Below are 19,336 nucleotides of genomic sequence, written 5' to 3' on the forward strand. Positions count from 1 at the left end.
TAAAAGAACAATATTTTTAAAGTGAAAAAAATTATTTGCCCAATTTCCTGTTCCACCAATAATAAATGAGGCCTGTATAAACTGAAGATGACAATTCTGTGCCAGCTTAAGCGACTGGATGAGGAAGATGAGCCAAAAATTTGTTCATACAGTGGTTAACACTGATACTTTACTTTTACTAGATAGTGTTTTTGTCACATCATTTATCTTCGTAACAGCTAATGTATTCAACATACTTGCTTCCGACGTTGTGTTAAGCATTATCTCATTTTATCCTAACGTACCTTGAGGAATAGGATACAATGCACTTCACGATCTGTAGAATTTACTCTCACTGTCAAAGCCAAATGCGGTGGCTCGGAAGATGCATAGAAGCAGCAATTCAGAAAGAATGACTTGATCCTGGAATAAATTCTAAAGTAAAGTGGGAGAAGGAGAGCGTCTTCCTCTCGGCAATAGGTGTAGTGTGGTTCACACATTGTGTATTTAAAATAAACACCTGGTTTAGTTTGGATGGCTTTCAGAATGTTACAGTGGATTGGAACGATATGGAATGGAATGGTGTGTGCCTTTAAGGCTACTGGTCATGACTTTGTTTATTTTTCCTTAAATATACAGCACAAGTCCTGAAGTGGGAAATGAAGAATTGCACAGTTGGTTCAATTAATGCGAACGATATGTCTCAAAGTCTCGCAGGAAAAGCAAATGACAGTGAAGAAGAAATGAGATTTCGAGAAGCTGTAATGGAACAAATGAACAACATGGAGAAGAGAATCCAATTTATTTCAGATACAGAAGCCAATCTCATAGGTTCAGAGCATTTTCAAAATTTTAGTCTGGTGACTGATCAAAGATTCAATGATGTTCTTCTCCAGCTGAGCACCTTGGTTTCCTCAGTTCAGGGACATGGAAACGCAATAGATGAAATCTCCAAGTCATTAATCAGTCTGAATATCACATTGCTTGATTTGCAGCTCAGTATTCAAACACTGAATGGCAAAGTCCAAGAGAATACATTTAAACATCAAGAGGTAAGAGTTTTTGTATTAGAAGGTCACATGCCAGCACTGAATCCATCTAGATTCTATCTCCTCAGATAGTTCAAGAAAACACAATATGTAAGCCCTGTTTCAACGTCATCTGACTTACCCTGATTCCTCTGGTAATCCTACCAGAGGTTTTACATGAATTTACCTAGTGTCTTCTCCAGATTCCCAACAGAGGGTGATTTTTTTTCATTGGATATAGACTCTTTTAAGGTATTTTAATTTTATAAATCCTGTTATACTATCTCTTGAGACTGTCTAAGCCAATTATAATTTTTAGGTGATCTTTGTAGCTACTCTGTATTTGTGAGTTTTACAACAGACCCAAATTTCTTCATCATCAAAGAAATGGAAACATCATAGATACATACAACATCTAAATTTAAAATAGTCTATTTTGTCATTCCCAAGAAGTATACATACGTTTTAATGTGTAAAGATAACGATAATTAGAGTTGAATTTGGAATGATAGATACAACATCTTATTTTTATCGTAGGATCAAAGACACAGGATAAGAGAGCAAGACATGTTTAGATAGACCAGCTTGTCAGCAAAAGCATTTATGCAAAGAGCCAGATGTAAACATTTTAGCCTTTGGGGACTCTAAGGTCTCTTTTCAACTATTCAACTTTGTCATTCCAGTGCAAAAGCAGCCATAGCCAATTTGCAGATACACCAGGGAGGCTGTGGTCCAGTTAGTCACTCTTCACAAAAACAGACTTTGACCCTTGGATTGTAGTTTTCTCACCTCTTCTATGGACTGTTGTGTGGCCAACCTGCTGGATTACTTTGTATTGATGAGAAAGAAATTAAGCAAGCCCCTTATTTCAAATTGTGGGGGGGGGGGGGCGGTTGTTGTGAAATAATTACAATTGCTCCATCCCATGAAAAATAAGTAGATGACTAAAATTTAAGTACTCGTGAAAAAATGATCTTTACATCACAAAATATCTAGAACCTAAGGACATAATTAACGTGAAGCCTATAAAATTTCTACCCTTAGCGAAGCAATGTTGGCATCTTGGTAGTAGAGTTTATTTGAATAGAACCGTTTTTGATTAGTGAAGTTGTTTTCTGTATAGATACAGTATTAACTAGTGATTTTTTAAAAAATGGATTATCACTTACAGAGCATCAGTAAGCCTCTAAAGTTGTAACATTAAATGAAGATCAACTAAAATATTGACTAGAGCATAGACGAAACAGTTTAAGGAAAAATAGCCCACATATTTATTTGTCAGGTACAATCACTGAGAACTTTTGAATTTCACATGATCCTGATCTTAAGGTGTCAGAAGACAATGGCATGGCTATATAAATAGGAGGGCTTTGTTGGTAAACCTCATGCCAACACCAGCCTTGATACTCTGTTTCTATTCCATATCATCTCTTCCAAAATCTCACTGTGTTTCCCACACTGTTAATAAGTATGTAAGCATATCAGCCACTTTGAAATATCAATGACTTGGGCTACAAAGGGGTAGAGATTCACTAAGAAGCAGCTGTCTACGGCGTAGATGAGTATGGGAGACGGATAAGTAAAATTTCAATGGTAAGAATAATAACTGATTCACTTGGGGGAAAAGAGGAAAGGAGAAGGTATATTACTTTATGTAAAAACAGAAGAGCAGTGAGGTAGGCCCTCACAGATTCAGTAGAGACTATAGAATATCTATGAATTCACATCAAGAGTGGAAACCAAATTGGAAACCATATGGAAGACAGTAAAAATCCTGAGCTTGTTTGAAGTGATAATCACTGGAAATGATCAAAATGTGACGATCAGTGAACTGTTTGGGTTTGGATAGATTGCACTTATGTTTTGGACTGGGTCCCATCATTAGAAACGAAGGTACAAGGGAATGGAGGGACTTCCAAAGCTATTTATTTTTTTAAGGCAGTAATCACTTGTAGAGATTTAGAAACTAGGTCACTACGAGCGTGTGTGTGCACATGTGTGCTCACTGAAAACAATATTCGGCCTCTTATCCCATGGCTTAAACACTTTTACCATCTTTGAATCTTTAACCTAATTCAGGAATAAGTAAATTAAATGAATGCCCAAATCAGTAAATGTTGTTTGAGAGAAAGGCTTCCAAGCGATACCAGCATGAGGCCTATCAAGGACAGACCAAACATCAATTTGAGGGAAAAAAAGCACACCAGCACAAAATAAGAGAGGTGGGAATTCATTATGTCCATTGTTCATAGAAAGGGCTGTAAGACTGCAAAATTAAATGCCAGTTTCCAGCAGGGCCACTGATGGTAGAGTCTGGAAGGTGTGTGTGGCCGGTGAATAGGCTTCTTTAAAAAAAATAAAATGCACTTTCCGTCTTCCCCCTAGAAACAATTGCAAGTGAAATCTGGCTAATATGAGCACCATATGCAGTTTTCAGAAAAGGGAATAAAAAAAAAAAAAAAACCAGCTTTGTGTGTGAAGAACGTGGGCAAGGAGTAACTTTTTGGTAGCAAAATCAGCTGCCAGTCCCCTGACCTCTGCTCCATGGGCGTCTTTAACTACCTAACCAGCCTACAGCAGTCTGTAGGCACCCAGATTAAGCTGGGCATGTTTTTATGTTGCTATGCTTTATGAACGTCCTTGTTCACTATTCTACTTTTATATATATTTTTCCAAATTTTATTTCTTTTATTTTACTTTCGAAGCACGGTTGACTTACAGTACTGTACAAGTTTCACCATACATCATCACAGTGTTATTGACTATATTCCCTGTGCTGTACTTTTCATTATCATGACATACCATATTGCATGGGAAATGCCAAATAGTCAAAGAAGGAGGAGACAGAGGGTAGAGATAACAAAGAATAGGGTTTTGGGTGGGGGAAGGCAGAGTTAGAGCGGTACAATTTGATAAGCTTCTCTGCTTGAGTATAGTGCCACTGAAGAGACAAATCTAGATATCTGTTCATTTATCTCAAAGGCTTTACACCCTGACTGCCTTGACCCCCTCACCTCAACTTGTCAAGTCAAGGCAAGTGTAATTTTCTCTTTGTACTAGGATTACAGAGCAGTGTGTCCCTGGTTGATTTCTATATGCCAGTGGGAAATGAGAATACATCAGCAGTTAAGTAGAGATTTCCTTAGAAAAGTATAGAGCATACCATGAAGACAGGATGCGACCAAATTAGAATGGAGAGACCGAAAATGTAGCCAGAATGGACGAGAAAGTTTGCTGCATCAGAAACAAAGCCCAACACCCAAAGGAAAACCGAGCCAATGTCTTGAAAGGAGAAGTAATAAACATTGTGAAAAACTTTATGACTATATATTTAACCTCATCATAATTCAAAAACCAAATAAATAGAATGATGTGTTATGTATTGACTCTTAACTCTGCAAACCTAAATATGTTGAAGGTACCCAGCATATTTGGGTGCAAAAGTAGATACTGATATATGATGAATAAGGTTTAAAAAATAGTGCCATATATTTGGGGACACTGTGGCAGTATTGAACAAAAAGCTTAACATTTAGTCCCTCTGATCAGACCTACTTTCAAGCAGCTGTCCTATAGAAGCACTTGTACAAATATGTAAAAAAAATATATATATATATGTATATATATATATGTGTATATATATATATACATATATATATATATATAAAATTCATTACAACATTGCTTAAAGAAGTAAAAAGAGAGTATGCAGCTCAAAACTTGATCTCTAGGAATCTTGCATTATGAAAAATATATAAATATAATTCCACTAAATTGTTGAACATAATCTAGTCTCTGAATATTTTAATAGGTAAATATCTTTAATATGTTATTGAGTGAAAAGTGAAAGCATATTCTAAAATGTATGATATCGTCTGTTCACAATCTATGTATGCACGTATGTATATAAATACACACAATATATATATATGTATTTGAAAACAAAATGATATCTGAAATACATAAATAATAAACATTGAAAGTAAGATATTATTAAAATTCTAGTTGAGATTTTACTGAATATTTTTTTAATATATTTAAAAAAAATTTTTTTAATGTGTATTGTTTTTGAGAGAGAGAGAGAGAGAGAGACCAAGCAGGGAAGGGGCAGAGAGAGAGGGAGGCACAGAATCCAAAGTAGGCTCCAGGCTCCGAGCTGTCAGCACAGAGCCCGACGCGGGGCTCGAACTCATAGACCACGAGATCATGACCTGAGCTGTAGTCGGCCGTCCAACTGACTGAGCCACCCAGGCACCCCGAGATTTTACTGAATATTAAAACCTATCTTGAATGTTCATTATCACTGAGAATTGTAACATTAAACTTTATTATTGCTACAAAACAGTTTAATGTACAAATTCTGTCTAATTCATAGAATGTGTAGGTACTCAAAGTACAGTACAAAGAAATTTCACTTCTGATAAAAATCATACAAGTTTTTGTTTCATTTTCAGCATTTTGACTTGCATACATTTAGGAATCAAAGCATACCTTGGATATATTCACCTAATTTTGTGGGGACATAGGGTGTAAAAATTCAGCCATTCGGTTAAAAGAGGAAATGCTTCAAAGCCAAAAAATTCCTGGCTTAGCACAGTTCTCTAATTTCTACATTCTTATTCCATAATGTTCTATAGTATTCTTGTTGAAAAAAAAAAAAAAAAAAACACCTGACTTCCAGGGCTTCTTAAACTTACATATTGATAATTATGTATGTAATAAAAATTGTGGGTGCTTGCTTATGTTTCACAGGACATGAGTAGATTAGAGGAGCGTGTGTACAATGCATCAGCAGAAATTATGTCTATGAAAGAAAAACAAGTGAATTTGGAACAGGAAATAAAAGGAGAAGTGAAACTACTGAATAATATCACTAATGATCTCAGACTGAAAGATTGGGAACACTCTCAGACGTTGAAAAATATCACTTTAATTCAAGGTAAAATATTTTCTCATTCCTCCAGAAAATGATATATTAAAATGTACTGATATGTGCAGAGATTTGGTGTTTGAAATCTTATGGTATAAATTAGTTTTTGAACATATGTTTACTACAAATGTCCAGAGAAAGGAAGTTTGAGATCTCATCGAGACATGGTAAGATATCAGCATCTTGGTATTCTTTAAATGAAAATGTTAAAGAAAAAAAAAAAGTCTTTAAGGTCTAATGAGTCATTATTCAAAATATCCCATATTAATGAAAATGAATACAAGTTTTCTGTAAGGCACCAAATTCTCTTCCTGTCCACAGATCAAACCTGTTAATTCTGTTTTTCAAAACTTCCAGATTCTTTTTTACTTCTTACCTGACTGTATTCTTAATTAGAAAGGCTTTTGAACTCTGCAAACTAACAATAAATTTGTCAATTTCTTCTTTCGTCCCTGTTGGTAAACCACAGTAAATTGAATCTTACTGATTTTTAAATTAATATATACATACTATATATTTTTACTCTAAATTTTATTTCTTTTTAAAATATTTTCCCATATTTTACTTTGTGTTAGGTTTGTCTTCTATAAAGAACACTTTTTTTTTTTATTAAAGATTTTATTTGGGGGACATCCGGGTACCTCAGTTGGTTAAGCATCTGACTTCAGCTCAGGTCATGATCTTGTGGTTCCTGAGTGTGAGCCCGCCTACACTGGGTTCCCTGCTGTCATCACAGATCCTTGGTCTTCCTCTCTCTCTCTGCCCCTCCCCTGTTTGTGCACACACGCGTAAGTGTGTGTGTGCACGCACGCAAGCATGCTCGTTTTCTCTTCCTCTTTCTCAGATAAATAAACTTTAAAAAAAAAAAAAAAAAGAAAGATTTTATTTTTAAGTAATCCCTACATCCGAGTGGGGCTGGGATCGAGAGTTGTGCGCACTACCCACTGAGCCAGCCAGCAGCTCCAAGAACTCTTAAAAATATGCAATCTAACCTTTCTTTTTTTCTCTGTATCTATTTCTAACATCTTATTTTGTGCTGTTTTTGTCCAGTTCTATGGTCCTTTTGCTTTCCTTTCTTGTCTACATTCAGATTGAGATTTTTCTCAACGAATTTTTCTTTCTGCAAAAGTCACCAAGAAGATTTTGGAGACTTTTTAATCTATTCCTATTTTGTTGATAGTTGTTTTTGAGTTTTATGTTAAAGTTTAAAGTTGATGTATAGCTTCACCTCAACCCTAAAGATCCAAAGAACTTAAAACACTGTATCTGATGACCCCTTTCCCTGGTTTCCTGCTGTTTTTGAGTATAGTTTATTTCTGTTTTATCCAGTTTAAAAAGGAAGTTAAGAACTTAGTATATACATACAATATTTATTAAAATTTGCACATAAGTTGATTAACTTTCCCTTCTTCTAAATGCACTTCAGACATCCCTTCTGGGATCATTTCCCTTCTTCCGAAAGTATATCTTTTGGAGGTTCATTAAGTGAAAGTCCAAATGGTGAGATCTTTGGATTTCATTTTCTCTATTTTGTCCTTGATGTTTAAAATTGTTCTACTACATACGTATACAACAGCTCTTCCGGTTATTTCTACCAGTATTTGGAAGATATTTCCCTGGCTTTTTGGCTTTCTTTGCTGTGTTAAAAATGATTGCTCCAGGGCGCCTGGGTGGCACAGTCGGTTAAGCGTCCGACTTCAGCCAGGTCACGATCTCGCGGTCCGTGAGTTCGAGCCCCGCGTTGGGCTCTGGGCTGATGGCTCAGAGCCTGGAGCCTGTTTCCGATTCTGTGTCTCCCTCTCTCTCTGCCCCTCCCCCGTTCATGCTCTGTCTCTCTCTGTCCCAAAAATAAATAAACGTTGAAAAAAAAAAAAAAATGATTGCTCCGAACCTGCTCGTCATTCTTCTTGTCTTTATTACCTGCCGCTTCACTAATTGTGTTTCTTATATTGAGAATTGATTCGTATCACATTTGTTTTACTTCTGTTTGTAAATTTAAGTCGATCACAAGTTCAGGAACGTTTGCAGCATCAGTCTCTTCTAATACTGCTTCTTCACAAACTTCTGTCCTCTTTGTTCTGTGATTCTACCTCAATTCATGCTAGGTCCTCTTACTTGAGTCTGTTAAACTCTATTTTATGATTTTAACCCTTTTATTCTATTAGTAATTAACAGAAATCCATGAGGTTTTTATTACATAACACTAGGAAAAAATATTTTCAGTCTAATATACAAGTATTTACAGGGGAAAAAATTAAAGCAAGTCCCAGAAGACTATATATAGTATAATTTTTGTTTATAATGCTCATAATTTAGCAAAAGTAAACCATGTGTATTTATAGCTGCATACGTATGTAATGAGAATTGGTAGCTTTTAAAGTGCAGGAAAGTGGGAACCACAGAATTCAAGTTAAAGTTTAGGTCTGAAAAGAAACAAGATGAATGAGATTGGGAAGCACCCAAATAGATACCTGTTTCTTGATTTGTGACGTTGCAGGAGTGTTCTCTTTATTATTGTGCTTCGTAGCTGACTTATATAGAACACGTTGCTTCCATTCTTTAATTATTACATTAGAAAAGCTGATAAAGAAAAGTTTGAATGAATCAACATTCCCTCTAACAGTTAGATAACTCCACTTTGGATTTCAAATCAATATCCAAAATTTTATAAATCCAGAACCAAACCCTTGATTCTCGAGCATCCCTCCCCATACACTCTGCCAGTCTGTTGAGTTCCTGGGCTTATGTGTCAGCTGTATCATTATCTAACTAGTTACTCACCTCAAGATCTCAGAAGCTGTCTTTGATGTCTTTCTGTTGCTTCCTACGTGTGATCCATGTATGAGTCCTGTTAACTCTTGTTACATACACTATTTCAAATAAAACCACGTCTCAGTATCTCCTCTGTCACTATTATAATTCAAGCAACTATATTTGGCTGAGGCACTGCATCAGCTTCCTACTCATTCTCCCTGATTCTACTTTTAATCCATCCTACATAACGTAGAGCAAAAGAGTGGTACAAGAAATTAGTAGATAGTTTAGCTCTCATGCTGAAACCCTCCAATATTTTTCCTATCGACTTAGAATAAATCTGAAATCCTCCTTGGTTTCACACCCACCTACTTATCTGCCCTCATTTTCCCACTTCCCCTCTGGTATTCTCTCTGTCTGGCTCGGAAATCTGGAAGAATGAAAGTGCTAAGTGTAAGTTAGCATAGTAACTTACATGGCAAGTAAGTTACATAGTAACTTACAAAGTGTAAGTTCCTGAGGAGGAAGTGCTACTTTTATTTCTTACTGTCCATCATGTACACTCCTGCCTTGTCTCTTGAAACGTTGTTCTCTTAGAACGCCACTCCTTCTTGGATCCACTCAAGAACACTATTTTAGGGGTGATTTTTTTCCCTCCTCTCTTCTCATTTTCCGCCCCCCATCTCTTTATGTCATCATTTGCTTTAGCTTCCTCATAGTACTTACCACTGCGTGAAATTGTTTCATCTGTGCATTTGCTTATTTGTTTAGGATACATCTTCTCTGATAGCTCATGAGTTTCATGAGGTTGAGTTTCACCTTTCTTGTTTGTCTGTCTCCAGTACCTGTTAGAGCGCTTTCTGTGCAGTGGGCGAGCAATTATATATGTGCTGAATAAATCAGCAAAACTGGCACTTTCTTCTCCTTAAGTCACACTTTGTAATAGCAGTGTCTTGGGTAAACTTTTCTTACCACTGCTCTACCAGACTATTGAAATAGTCTCCCAATCATTTCCTTCCCCAATCTTTCAGACTGTAATTCTATCTGCATTCTTGGTAAAATGCAGTCTTCCTGAAGAGAAAAAACCCTCGATTATAAGCTTCTCTATCACTTCCTCATTCTATGTTTCTCTCTGCAGCACTCAGGATCTTGTCTAATGTGTATTTAACCACTTTTCAATACCTGATTTCCTCCCTTTTCCCTTTGTGATACCAAATACTTCAATTGATTCAATTATGATTCTAACATACCAAGTACTTTTTATATCCTGACTCATGCCTTTGCCTTTGCTTGAAATATCTTCTCTTCCCTTTGTATCTGAAAATATCCTGTCTTTCATTCATTGCCCATCTAATATCTGAAGCCTTCTCTAGTTCCATCAGAGTAATACTTCCTGACATCTACATCTTGTTTAATATTGAACATTTGGTATCCTTTCATAAGAGAAATCTTCACATGATAGTCATACCTAAAAGTATCTCACATTGTCTTCTAGTTCACTGTTGCCGCTTCCTGAAAACAATACATCCCTTAAAACCAGGGACTATTTTTTATATTCTCTACCACGTATAAGCATAAGACAAATGTTGAATAAATACCCTTGAAATTATAACCCAAGAAAAATGAATTGTACACGCTAATGAGTGCTTTATCACTTGCTGGTTGTAGGATTTGCCGTCTTTGGGTCCCTCCTCTTAATATCAACACCTGCTATGTAATCATGAAGATAAAAGAGACAAAGATATTTTAACATATTTATCAAGTAATTACAGTCATTAGAGTCTTAAGGACTAAGTGCAATTTCATCATTGAAATCATGCAGTAGAGTTTGGTAGGGAGTGAGACATAGCATGATTTAAAGAATCAAAGTCAGTGAACGTTCAAGGAGAGGAGTTAAGAGAAATAAAATACAATATGGTTCAGTGGTGAGAAGAGAGAATGTGATGTTTATTTGAAATGAGATTTTAGACAAATGTTCCTTGGAGGATCTAAAATCATACATATATTCATACATGTATATATTCATATCAAGGAAGAAGAATAAACAATTGGTAGAATTTAAACTTGGATATTTGTACAACTAGTTACTGTGATTTTAAAGAACTGGTGTGTTTTTCACCATGAGGTAAAAGAAAAATTCATCCCAGAAAAAAAGTGGGAAAACAGAGCCAAAAGTGAAGTCAATTAAACACGGAACAGTGTAGCCTAGAATGTCAGGAAAGAAGTGGTCTAGTTCTGTTTTTACCCGACTAGCCTTTAAAACCTTGGACAATTTACTCTCTCTGACCTCTCTATACGTATGTTTGACTAAGAAACCTCTAAGTCCTCTTCCAGATTAAAGATATCTAAGTCAATGAGCATGAAAACTAAAAGAAAAAAGAGAGAGAGAGAGAGAGGCAGGTTTAAGAACCAATAGCCAAGAAGATTTGGCAGATTTTTATGATGATCTAAACAGAAGGCAAGATTAAGACTGAAGTAGAACATATATGATCATAATGAATAGGACACGGAGAAGCATAGCTCTGGAAATTTAGGCAGACATTATTAGTTCTTTGGTATCATCTGAGGATTTTGAATGATATGATATGCCTGGGTTTGCTTTTCCAGTGAACTGTATAATTTTGATCTCTGGTATTTATGGTTACTGAGTATTCTAAATCAGTTCTTTTTTGTGGCTATCTAGAAATCTTAGTTTTCGTTTAAAAAAAATCATAGGGAGGGAGGTTAGTAATAGATTTTGTGTGTGTGTTTTATAGAGGGAAGTGTGCATGGCAAATTATCGCTGCAGTGTTTATGAATTATCCTTGTAACTCTGGAGTTAGGAGGCATTAAATTTGAAGAAAAATAGTGTGAATTTTTATATGGCTTCTTGAACTAGAGCAAATCGGACATTTTGGGCAATATTAATCTAGTCTTGACATCGGTTAGCAAGGGAGCTGACAGGTAGCATTATGTCCATTTATTGATGCACAGAGGTGGTTATTGATGTGATTATGGAATAGAATTTTGGGAGACTAATAAATCAGAACAAAGAAGGCAACTGCAAAGAAACGAAGTCTCCTGACTTTAAGTTCTTCGTTCTTTTTTCCATAACATGGCAGAATAGATAGCTATATTTCTGTATAGTTGATGGAGATAGTATTTTTTTTTATTTTTTTTAACGTTTATTTATTTTTGAGACAGAGAGAGACAGAGCATGAATGGGGGAGGGGCAGAGAGAGAGGGAGACACAGAACCGGAAGCAGGCTCCAGGCTCTGAGCCGTCAGCCCAGAGCCTGACGCGGGGCTCGAACTCACGGACCGTGAGATCGTGACCTGAGCCAAAGTCGGACGCTTAACCGACTGCGCCACCCAGGCGCCCCGAGATAGTATGTTTTTTAAGCTGGAACTTAAGGAAATATGAAGGTGAAATAGACACGATCCATTCCGACCAGATAAAAAAAAAAAAAAGTCTAGAATAGTCCAGCTGCAGGATGATTAGGATGATTAGGATGTGAGCTACAGCAGGGATGGAGAGGAGATACCACTTTTGTAAGGTAGCATGACAGCATTATATTCACAGTGTTCTTAAAAAGTCTACACACACAGCTAAGAGAAAACTGGTATATGATCTGTATACTTCTATCCCACCAAAATATGTAAAAGACACTAAAAATATTTATTGAGATACTTCCCACATTTCGGTCTAGGCAGTGGAAGAGATATAACAATGTATAAAAATGAAACATAATAAGTGAGATTAATGTTACATGAAGAATAAAATAACAATAAAAATGTAACATCCCACACACCCAGCTAGAATTCTTTAAGGTTTACTTGGTTTTCTTACTCTGGCATTCAGAGACTTGGTATCAGTATTTTATATAAAAATACAGAGAAGGATCTTTGACTCAGAATTATATAAAATAACACAGAGGTGTTTGTTATGATTGGATTAATTCTCCAACATTAGAGCTGTATACAGTTACTCTACACAGTTACCTGCAAAATAACTAAGGATTGTGTTTGTGAAAGAGTTCTATTTCCTACTTGCTGAATAAATGGTGAGCACTTTTTTTTTTCTTTTAAATGTTTATTCTTGAGACAGAGAGAGACAGAGCATGAGCAGGGGAGGGGCAGAGAGAGAGAGAGAGAAAGGGAGACACAGAGTACAAAGCAGGCTCCAGCTTCTGTGTTTCAAACTCTTGGACCACAAGATCATGACCTGAGCCAAAGTCATACGCTTAACGAACTGAGCCACCCAGGCGCCCCAAGTGGTGGACACTCGTAATCACAGAGGCTAAGAGCCTAGATATACTCTATGGGTCCCTTGTTTCTTGTCTCACACATTCCCTTTTCCTGAAATGTCTGTGTCTTGCTCTAGAGCTCTAATTACTAAATCAAAATCTTTCCTTGTGCACTTTTTTTTTTTAAACCACCCTTGAGTATTGTGGATTTGCTTCCTTTCAGTTTGCTCAGCAAAATCTGGGCTGCAGATTGAGTCTTTCCATCCTGCTTGCCTTAACTTTGTCACTGTATAGCGATGACTGAACCACAGCTGTGTTCTTGGTGGTGGACGTATAACCCCTGCTGTTGGGAACGTCTGCCTCCTGCATGGAATGGAAGATGTGTACAGATTGATGTAAAACCGTGACATTTCTTGTGCAACATCAAAATATGTGTGTCCAACATTAAGCCAAAGCTTAGGAGAATTTGTTTACGTGATTATATGGAAAAAAAAAAAATAGGCAGGCAAACAAAACAAAACAAAAAGTACAGACACAGGAAATAAATATTCTCTCAAGATGATAGAATTATGGGGGTGCCTGGGTAGTTCAGTTGGTTGAGCATCTGATTCGATTTTGGCTCAGGTCATGATCTCGTGGTTTGTAGGATCGAGCCCCACATTGGGCTCTGTGCTGACAGCATGGAACCTGCTTGGGGTTCTCTCTTTCCCTTCCCTCTGCTCTTGCTCTCTGTCTCTCAAAATAAATAAATTTCTAAATAAAAAAGATGACAGAATTATGAATTATATTTTTTCTAGGGTTTTATATTTCTTATAATAAGTTGCATTGCTTTTATAACAAAAATGCAATAAAATATTACTGCCCCATGTTGCATATGAAGAGAAAGGGACATTGTGCCATTGAGAAGAATAATGATGTCTTAAAAACCGGGGAAGGAAGGTTCTAAAATCTAAGTTGGACCTTGAAAAATGGAACAGATCAGAGAAAATGGAGAGAAGCAGGGATGGGACTTCAAACAAAAGAAAATGAATAGAATATACTTTTTCATGAGACAATCTTTATTTATATGGCCCTCTCTTCAAATTCTTCAGGTATTTTATTTCCCACCTGAGTAAAACTTGTCAACAAATGCTCTCTAACCAGTGATGCAAAATATAGTTGTGTATCATCCTTGGGCTATGTATTTGGCTGAACAACAGCGATTGAAAATGCCTCTTTTATTTTTTTAAATAATGTTTTTAAATGTTTATTTTGAGAGAGAGAGAGAGAGAGAGAATCCCATGCAAGCTCCACACTCAGTACAGAGCCTGACATGGGGCTCAATCTCAGAACCGTGAGACCATGACCTGAGCCGAAATCAAGAGTCGGATGCTTAACCAACCAACTGAACCACTCCCAAATGAACTCACCCCAAAATGCCTCTTTTAAAGGATCTGTATTTATTATTCTATGGTATATCCAAGATTGTTTCTTCCTTTTGGAGTTGAAAGGAAAATTGTAGAGTGTTCTGCATTAAGTGAAGGGGTTAATACTAGTCCTGTGTGGTCCATGTAGAAGAGGAGATACTAGCAATGTTACCTTAAATTTCCAAAGTGCCATCATTCTAAAGAGGTGATCACTAGGTTTCTTTTCTGCTGGGCATAGAAAATTCGAAGACTACATCAGTATTGATCAAATTCAGTATTCAGGGGTCTTTGGGGAAATTCTGAGGCCAGGCAGTCAAACTTTTCCCTGAGACCTCTCCAACTTATTTTGTAGTGTCTATATCTATTTAGTCATTCTACTTGATACAACTCTATTGATCTATTTAGTCATTCTACTTGATACAACTCTAGTTGAACAATACAGGGGTTAGGAGCACTGATCTCCTGTGCACTTGAAAATGAGTGTATAACTTTTGACTCTCCCCAAACTTAACTACTGATAGCCTACCGTTGACCAGAGCCTTACCAATAAAAATCAATTGACACATATTTTGTAAGTTATATGTATTTTATACTGTATTCTTACAACAAGGCTAGATAAAAGAAATTTTATTAAGAAAATCATAAGCAAGAGAAAATATATTTGCAGTACTGTAGTGTATTTATCCAAAAAAAAGTCTGCATGTGAGAGGACCCATAGTTTAAACCCATGTTGTTCAAGGATCAACTGTGTTTTACTTGAAAAAGTATTCTTTTACTCATTTTCACCTCCCTACCTTTCTCCATGTCTCTCCCACTTACCCAGAATTCTCTTTCACCTCATTCTATCCATTCTTCAAACTACCTTTCAGCTCCTACTCTGTCTATAAAGGCTTTTCAACCATTGCCACTCCTGCTGATTTACATCTCTCTAACAAATGTCTCAGTTTGCCATTTTCAACAATATGGGTTTTGGTTGTCTACTGTGTGTGGATCACACATGATTGATAGGTCCTTACTTGCACATTTTCCAGATAGCAACTAACTGAATATAATGAAATCTGCCTAGTATGTATAGAGTACTGATGTGGGTTTATGCTGTCATCGACTCAGTGTCTTTCTCTGCTCCTGGGTTCTAAGAACCTCGAAAAGTGGTAGCCACACATAATTATGTAATACATAATTAGGTTGTCTATTTTAGGGCTATCTCATCCTTATCAGGATAGAACATTGCACTCCTCTGTAGCAGGGCATGCCTCCATTCTGGAAGGTCAGTCTTATTCGTGTTATTGCACAACAAAGAAAAAACTTTGGATTTACTTACAGAATTGTCTTTTTTTTTTTTAATTTTTTTAATGTTTATTTTTGAGAGAGAGAGACCACAGGTCGGGGAGGGACAGGGAGAGGGGAATAGAGGATCTGAAGTGGGCTCTGCACTGACAGCAGTGAGCCCAATGTGGGACTCAGACTCACAAACCGTGAGATCATGACCTGAGCCAAAGTCCGACGCTTAACCGACTGAGCCACCCAGGCGGCCCTACTTATAGAACTGTCTTGAAACGTGACAGGTCCATTTTACCTATGTTTTCAAACTTTGACCAATAATTGTAATTTATTTTTTAAAGGTCCTCCTGGACGCCCAGGTGAAAAAGGAGATCGGGGTCCTGCTGGAGAAAGTGGTCCACGAGGCATTCCAGGTGCAATAGGTATGGTAATAGTAACCACTTAATCATACACTATAGGGCCAGGTAATATGTATGTGTGTAGGGGAAAATGGTTATTCGATTTTTCTCCTGTGGAGTGTGTGTGTGTGTGTGTGTGTGTGTGTGTATTAAGGGGGATGTTAAGTATTTTCCAGCAGCCTGATCACTATAATGTACCATATGTAACTGCTTTAGGTTTTTGAAAACAGTTAAATGCTTTAGCCAGAGTTACCATATGGGGTTTTCAAGAAGTCTGGGGAGTGCTGTCCATGTCCTTGATCACACATAGTGTATGGCAGACCTAGCTTTAGGTCACATGAAGAGAATACGAAAATCATCTTCACATTGAATATATTTGCATTATACATATAATGTATACACACACACACATATACACATGTATATATGTGTGTATATATATGTAAAATGTAATGTATATATGTAAAATATATATTAAATGTATATAAATATAAATAATACATATACTATAGATGTGTATATATGTGTGTATGTATATATATGTGTGTGTGTATGTGTCTGTATGTGTGTGTGTATATACACACACACACATATACATATATGTATATATATGTGTGTATATATATGTAAAATGTAATGTATATATGTAAAATATATATTAAATGTATATAAATAGTACATATACTATAGATGTATATATATGTGTGTATGTATATATATGTGTGTATGTATGTGTGTGTGTGTGTGTATATATATATATATACACACATACATCTCACACACACACATACATCTCAAAGGAATTTGGATTCCTTATATAGTCCTTAACTGGAATATATCTGCTTAAACTTAAGAAATCTAAATGTAAGTATTGACTAGAATACAAATGACTTCTACCTTCATGGCAGCCACTCTCTGTATTTTGCTTCAAGCAAAATAGTTTTAAATTATTTTCCTCTGTTGATGTTGTAATCTTGAAAGCAGTATTTTGAGAGAAGATAATAGAAGACAGAAAAGGAGAAAGAGCATGAACTCTCCTTGCTCTCAAAAACATAAAGAAGACAAGAACAATAGCATGATTGTCATGTTATTCTTCACTAGAAATCAAATGCCCACATGCTCTTTGAAAGTGGTTGGCTTAATTTTATCTAGGATGGGCTGTGCCGCCCAAAACATGTCTAAATACCATGTACTTCATCCTATTATTCTGTCTTTTGGTTGTATAAAATGTTCTTCTTTCTGATCAATATATTGACTAGCCCGGGTTACATCAGAAAACTAGTGTTTAAAAATGAAAAACCTGAATGTGACACCTCTGACCTTGGCATCATTATACTTAAAAGGCCAATGCATAGTTTACATGAAAAAGGCTTTAAAATTGTTTAAAATCTATTTGTGTATCTATTTATTTTATTACATATGTATACACAATATATACATAATTTTTTCTATTAGGCAGGTTGCTGGTATGCCTTTGAAAATATTGCCAGGTAAGATTCTTTATTCAGAAAAATCTTTCTACTTGACTAGCAATCCAGAGATCTTACCAGTGGCGCGTTAATGTCATAGCAGGGGAAGTAACCAGTATTCTATCAGCTGTCAGAGCTGCTATTGTCAAAGGTCTGTCAGCTCCTCCATTACAGACTGCAATTGTCAAAGCTTTATAACTCAACCATGTAAGTTCAGTCTGGGCTACAACTTGCTGTGCAAAACTTCATCTTGGGAGAATCTTTTGCAACTGTTTCTGAACTATGGATGTATGAAATAGAAAAAGGGATTTAAAAGTTTCAGCTTTTGTTAATACCCTGAGCAGATACCATTGCAAAGCTGCTCTGATTCTTTTAGTGAGGGTTTAGTCTGTTGCCGTTGGTACTGCTCTTTTATGCAAATAGGCATTATGTAGTTTCTCATGTAAGAGAGTTAGATTTCATTGTTGGGTTATAAGTTGACTCTGGTAGATTATTAAGTTGCCATTTGGTCTGGTGCACTGCAGCAAAAGTATTCAGGTTACCAGGCATCTCTCTTAATGGATTCTTCCTCGCTTGATTGGTACATTCTGTTTTGTTCGCTGCCAGATTACCTAATTGCTCAATATGGGTACTAGAATCAGGAAGTAAAGAGTATGTGATGAACAGTCATGATAATTCTACTTCCTGATTACAGCAAGTTCATTGACATCTCACGAATACGTGCAGTCGAGCTTACTAAACTCCGCTTGACCAACTAACTCAAAGTCCTCTAGATTCACAACCGTGATCTCTAAACCTGACAAACTTTAATGATTATTCTAGCGGCCTGAATAACCAATTCATTAATATACTACAGTAGATACTCAGGTACTGGGCTGGGTATTATGTTAAAATTTGCTGTATCTCAAGTAACAGAAATTTCAGAGTGCTAGTTCCTTGGAAGCATGCCAGGGAGAATGACCTATGCCTTTTACTCAACAAAATCTTTGCTGAGCACTTTTCTTGTTCCTTGTGTGCTCTACAAGGCCTTGTGGATCCTATACTCAGAGGTTGAGAATTTCTGCCTGCACAAAACTTCCAGTATGATAAGTAATTCTATAAACGATGAATGTCGTGGTAGAGGATCCTTGACATCCTCTGAGATCCTTTGGGGGCACTTTCTGGGTCATTCCCCCATGACAATAGTGCTTTAAGGAAAGGATGCTGAATTAGATCCTGAAGTATCCTTTCTGTAGCCATCTACTAGGCTGTTTCTTCCCACTGTGATCAATATAACAGGGTAGCCTGACCTGTAGGCATGGGAGCGCTACCTACATGAGACTCCTTGAGAGGGAACCAAAGGGTCCATTGGCTACAAAACATTGATCATTATCCAGTGCTGTTTACTTTTCTGACATAGCTTGAATTTTCTTCCATAAGAATCATGCTTCTGGAAGAGAAAATGAAGTCCATCTAACTGTGGTTATTGAAGGACAAGAACTGCATTTCATTTATCTTTATATCTACCCGTGTCTTTACCCCACCCACCCCTCTTCTTCCAGTCTGTGGCCCAAAAAGCTTTATCCCCCAGCCTGGAACCAGGACAGTGCTCCCCAAAATATGCATTTGAGTAAGGAACATTGCTGGCTTCAGACTCTTGCTATGAGGGTAGAAAGCAAGTTTCTTTGGGAGGTAACTAATTATGCCAATGAATCCAAAAATGTCTGCAAATTATGTACCTACCATTAAATAAAATTAAATTAGCAGCCTTGACAAAAAGCTGGTGAAAATAATGATTATATTACAAAGAAGAACATCGGGGCACCTGGGTGGCTCATTCGGTTGAGTGTCCTACTCTTGGTTTCGGCTCAAGTCATGGTCTCATG

General features: G+C 36.6%; 1 protein-coding gene and 1 long non-coding RNA gene across 4 annotated transcripts in view; one reads left to right on the forward strand and one right to left on the reverse strand.

Moving 5' to 3' along the window:
- The window catches only part of MSR1 (macrophage scavenger receptor 1), an 83,547-nt gene that overhangs the window by 20,402 nt on the left and 43,809 nt on the right, over window positions 1-19,336 (forward strand). For both annotated transcript variants that reach the window (XM_045455103.1, XM_045455113.1), the window contains exons 4-6: window positions 619-1,031; window positions 5,760-5,946; window positions 15,946-16,026. In XM_045455103.1, the coding sequence (XP_045311059.1) occupies window positions 619-1,031; window positions 5,760-5,946; window positions 15,946-16,026 (681 nt within the window). The remainder of the gene's footprint in view (window positions 1-618; window positions 1,032-5,759; window positions 5,947-15,945; window positions 16,027-19,336) is intronic.
- Window positions 767-10,378, reverse strand: LOC123586174. 2 transcript variants are annotated; one of them, XR_006706652.1, is made up of 3 exons: window positions 9,418-10,286; window positions 8,409-8,517; window positions 767-989 (listed from the first exon to the last, which is right to left on the reverse strand). It is a non-coding gene; the product is annotated as an uncharacterized LOC123586174 (long non-coding RNA). The 2 variants fall into 2 exon arrangements; XR_006706655.1 differs by lacking the exon at window positions 8,409-8,517 and having other exon boundaries at window positions 9,418-10,378.

The sequence above is a fragment of the Leopardus geoffroyi genome, chromosome B1 (genome assembly GCF_018350155.1).
Source record: "Leopardus geoffroyi isolate Oge1 chromosome B1, O.geoffroyi_Oge1_pat1.0, whole genome shotgun sequence".
Lineage (NCBI taxonomy): Eukaryota > Metazoa > Chordata > Mammalia > Carnivora > Felidae > Leopardus > Leopardus geoffroyi.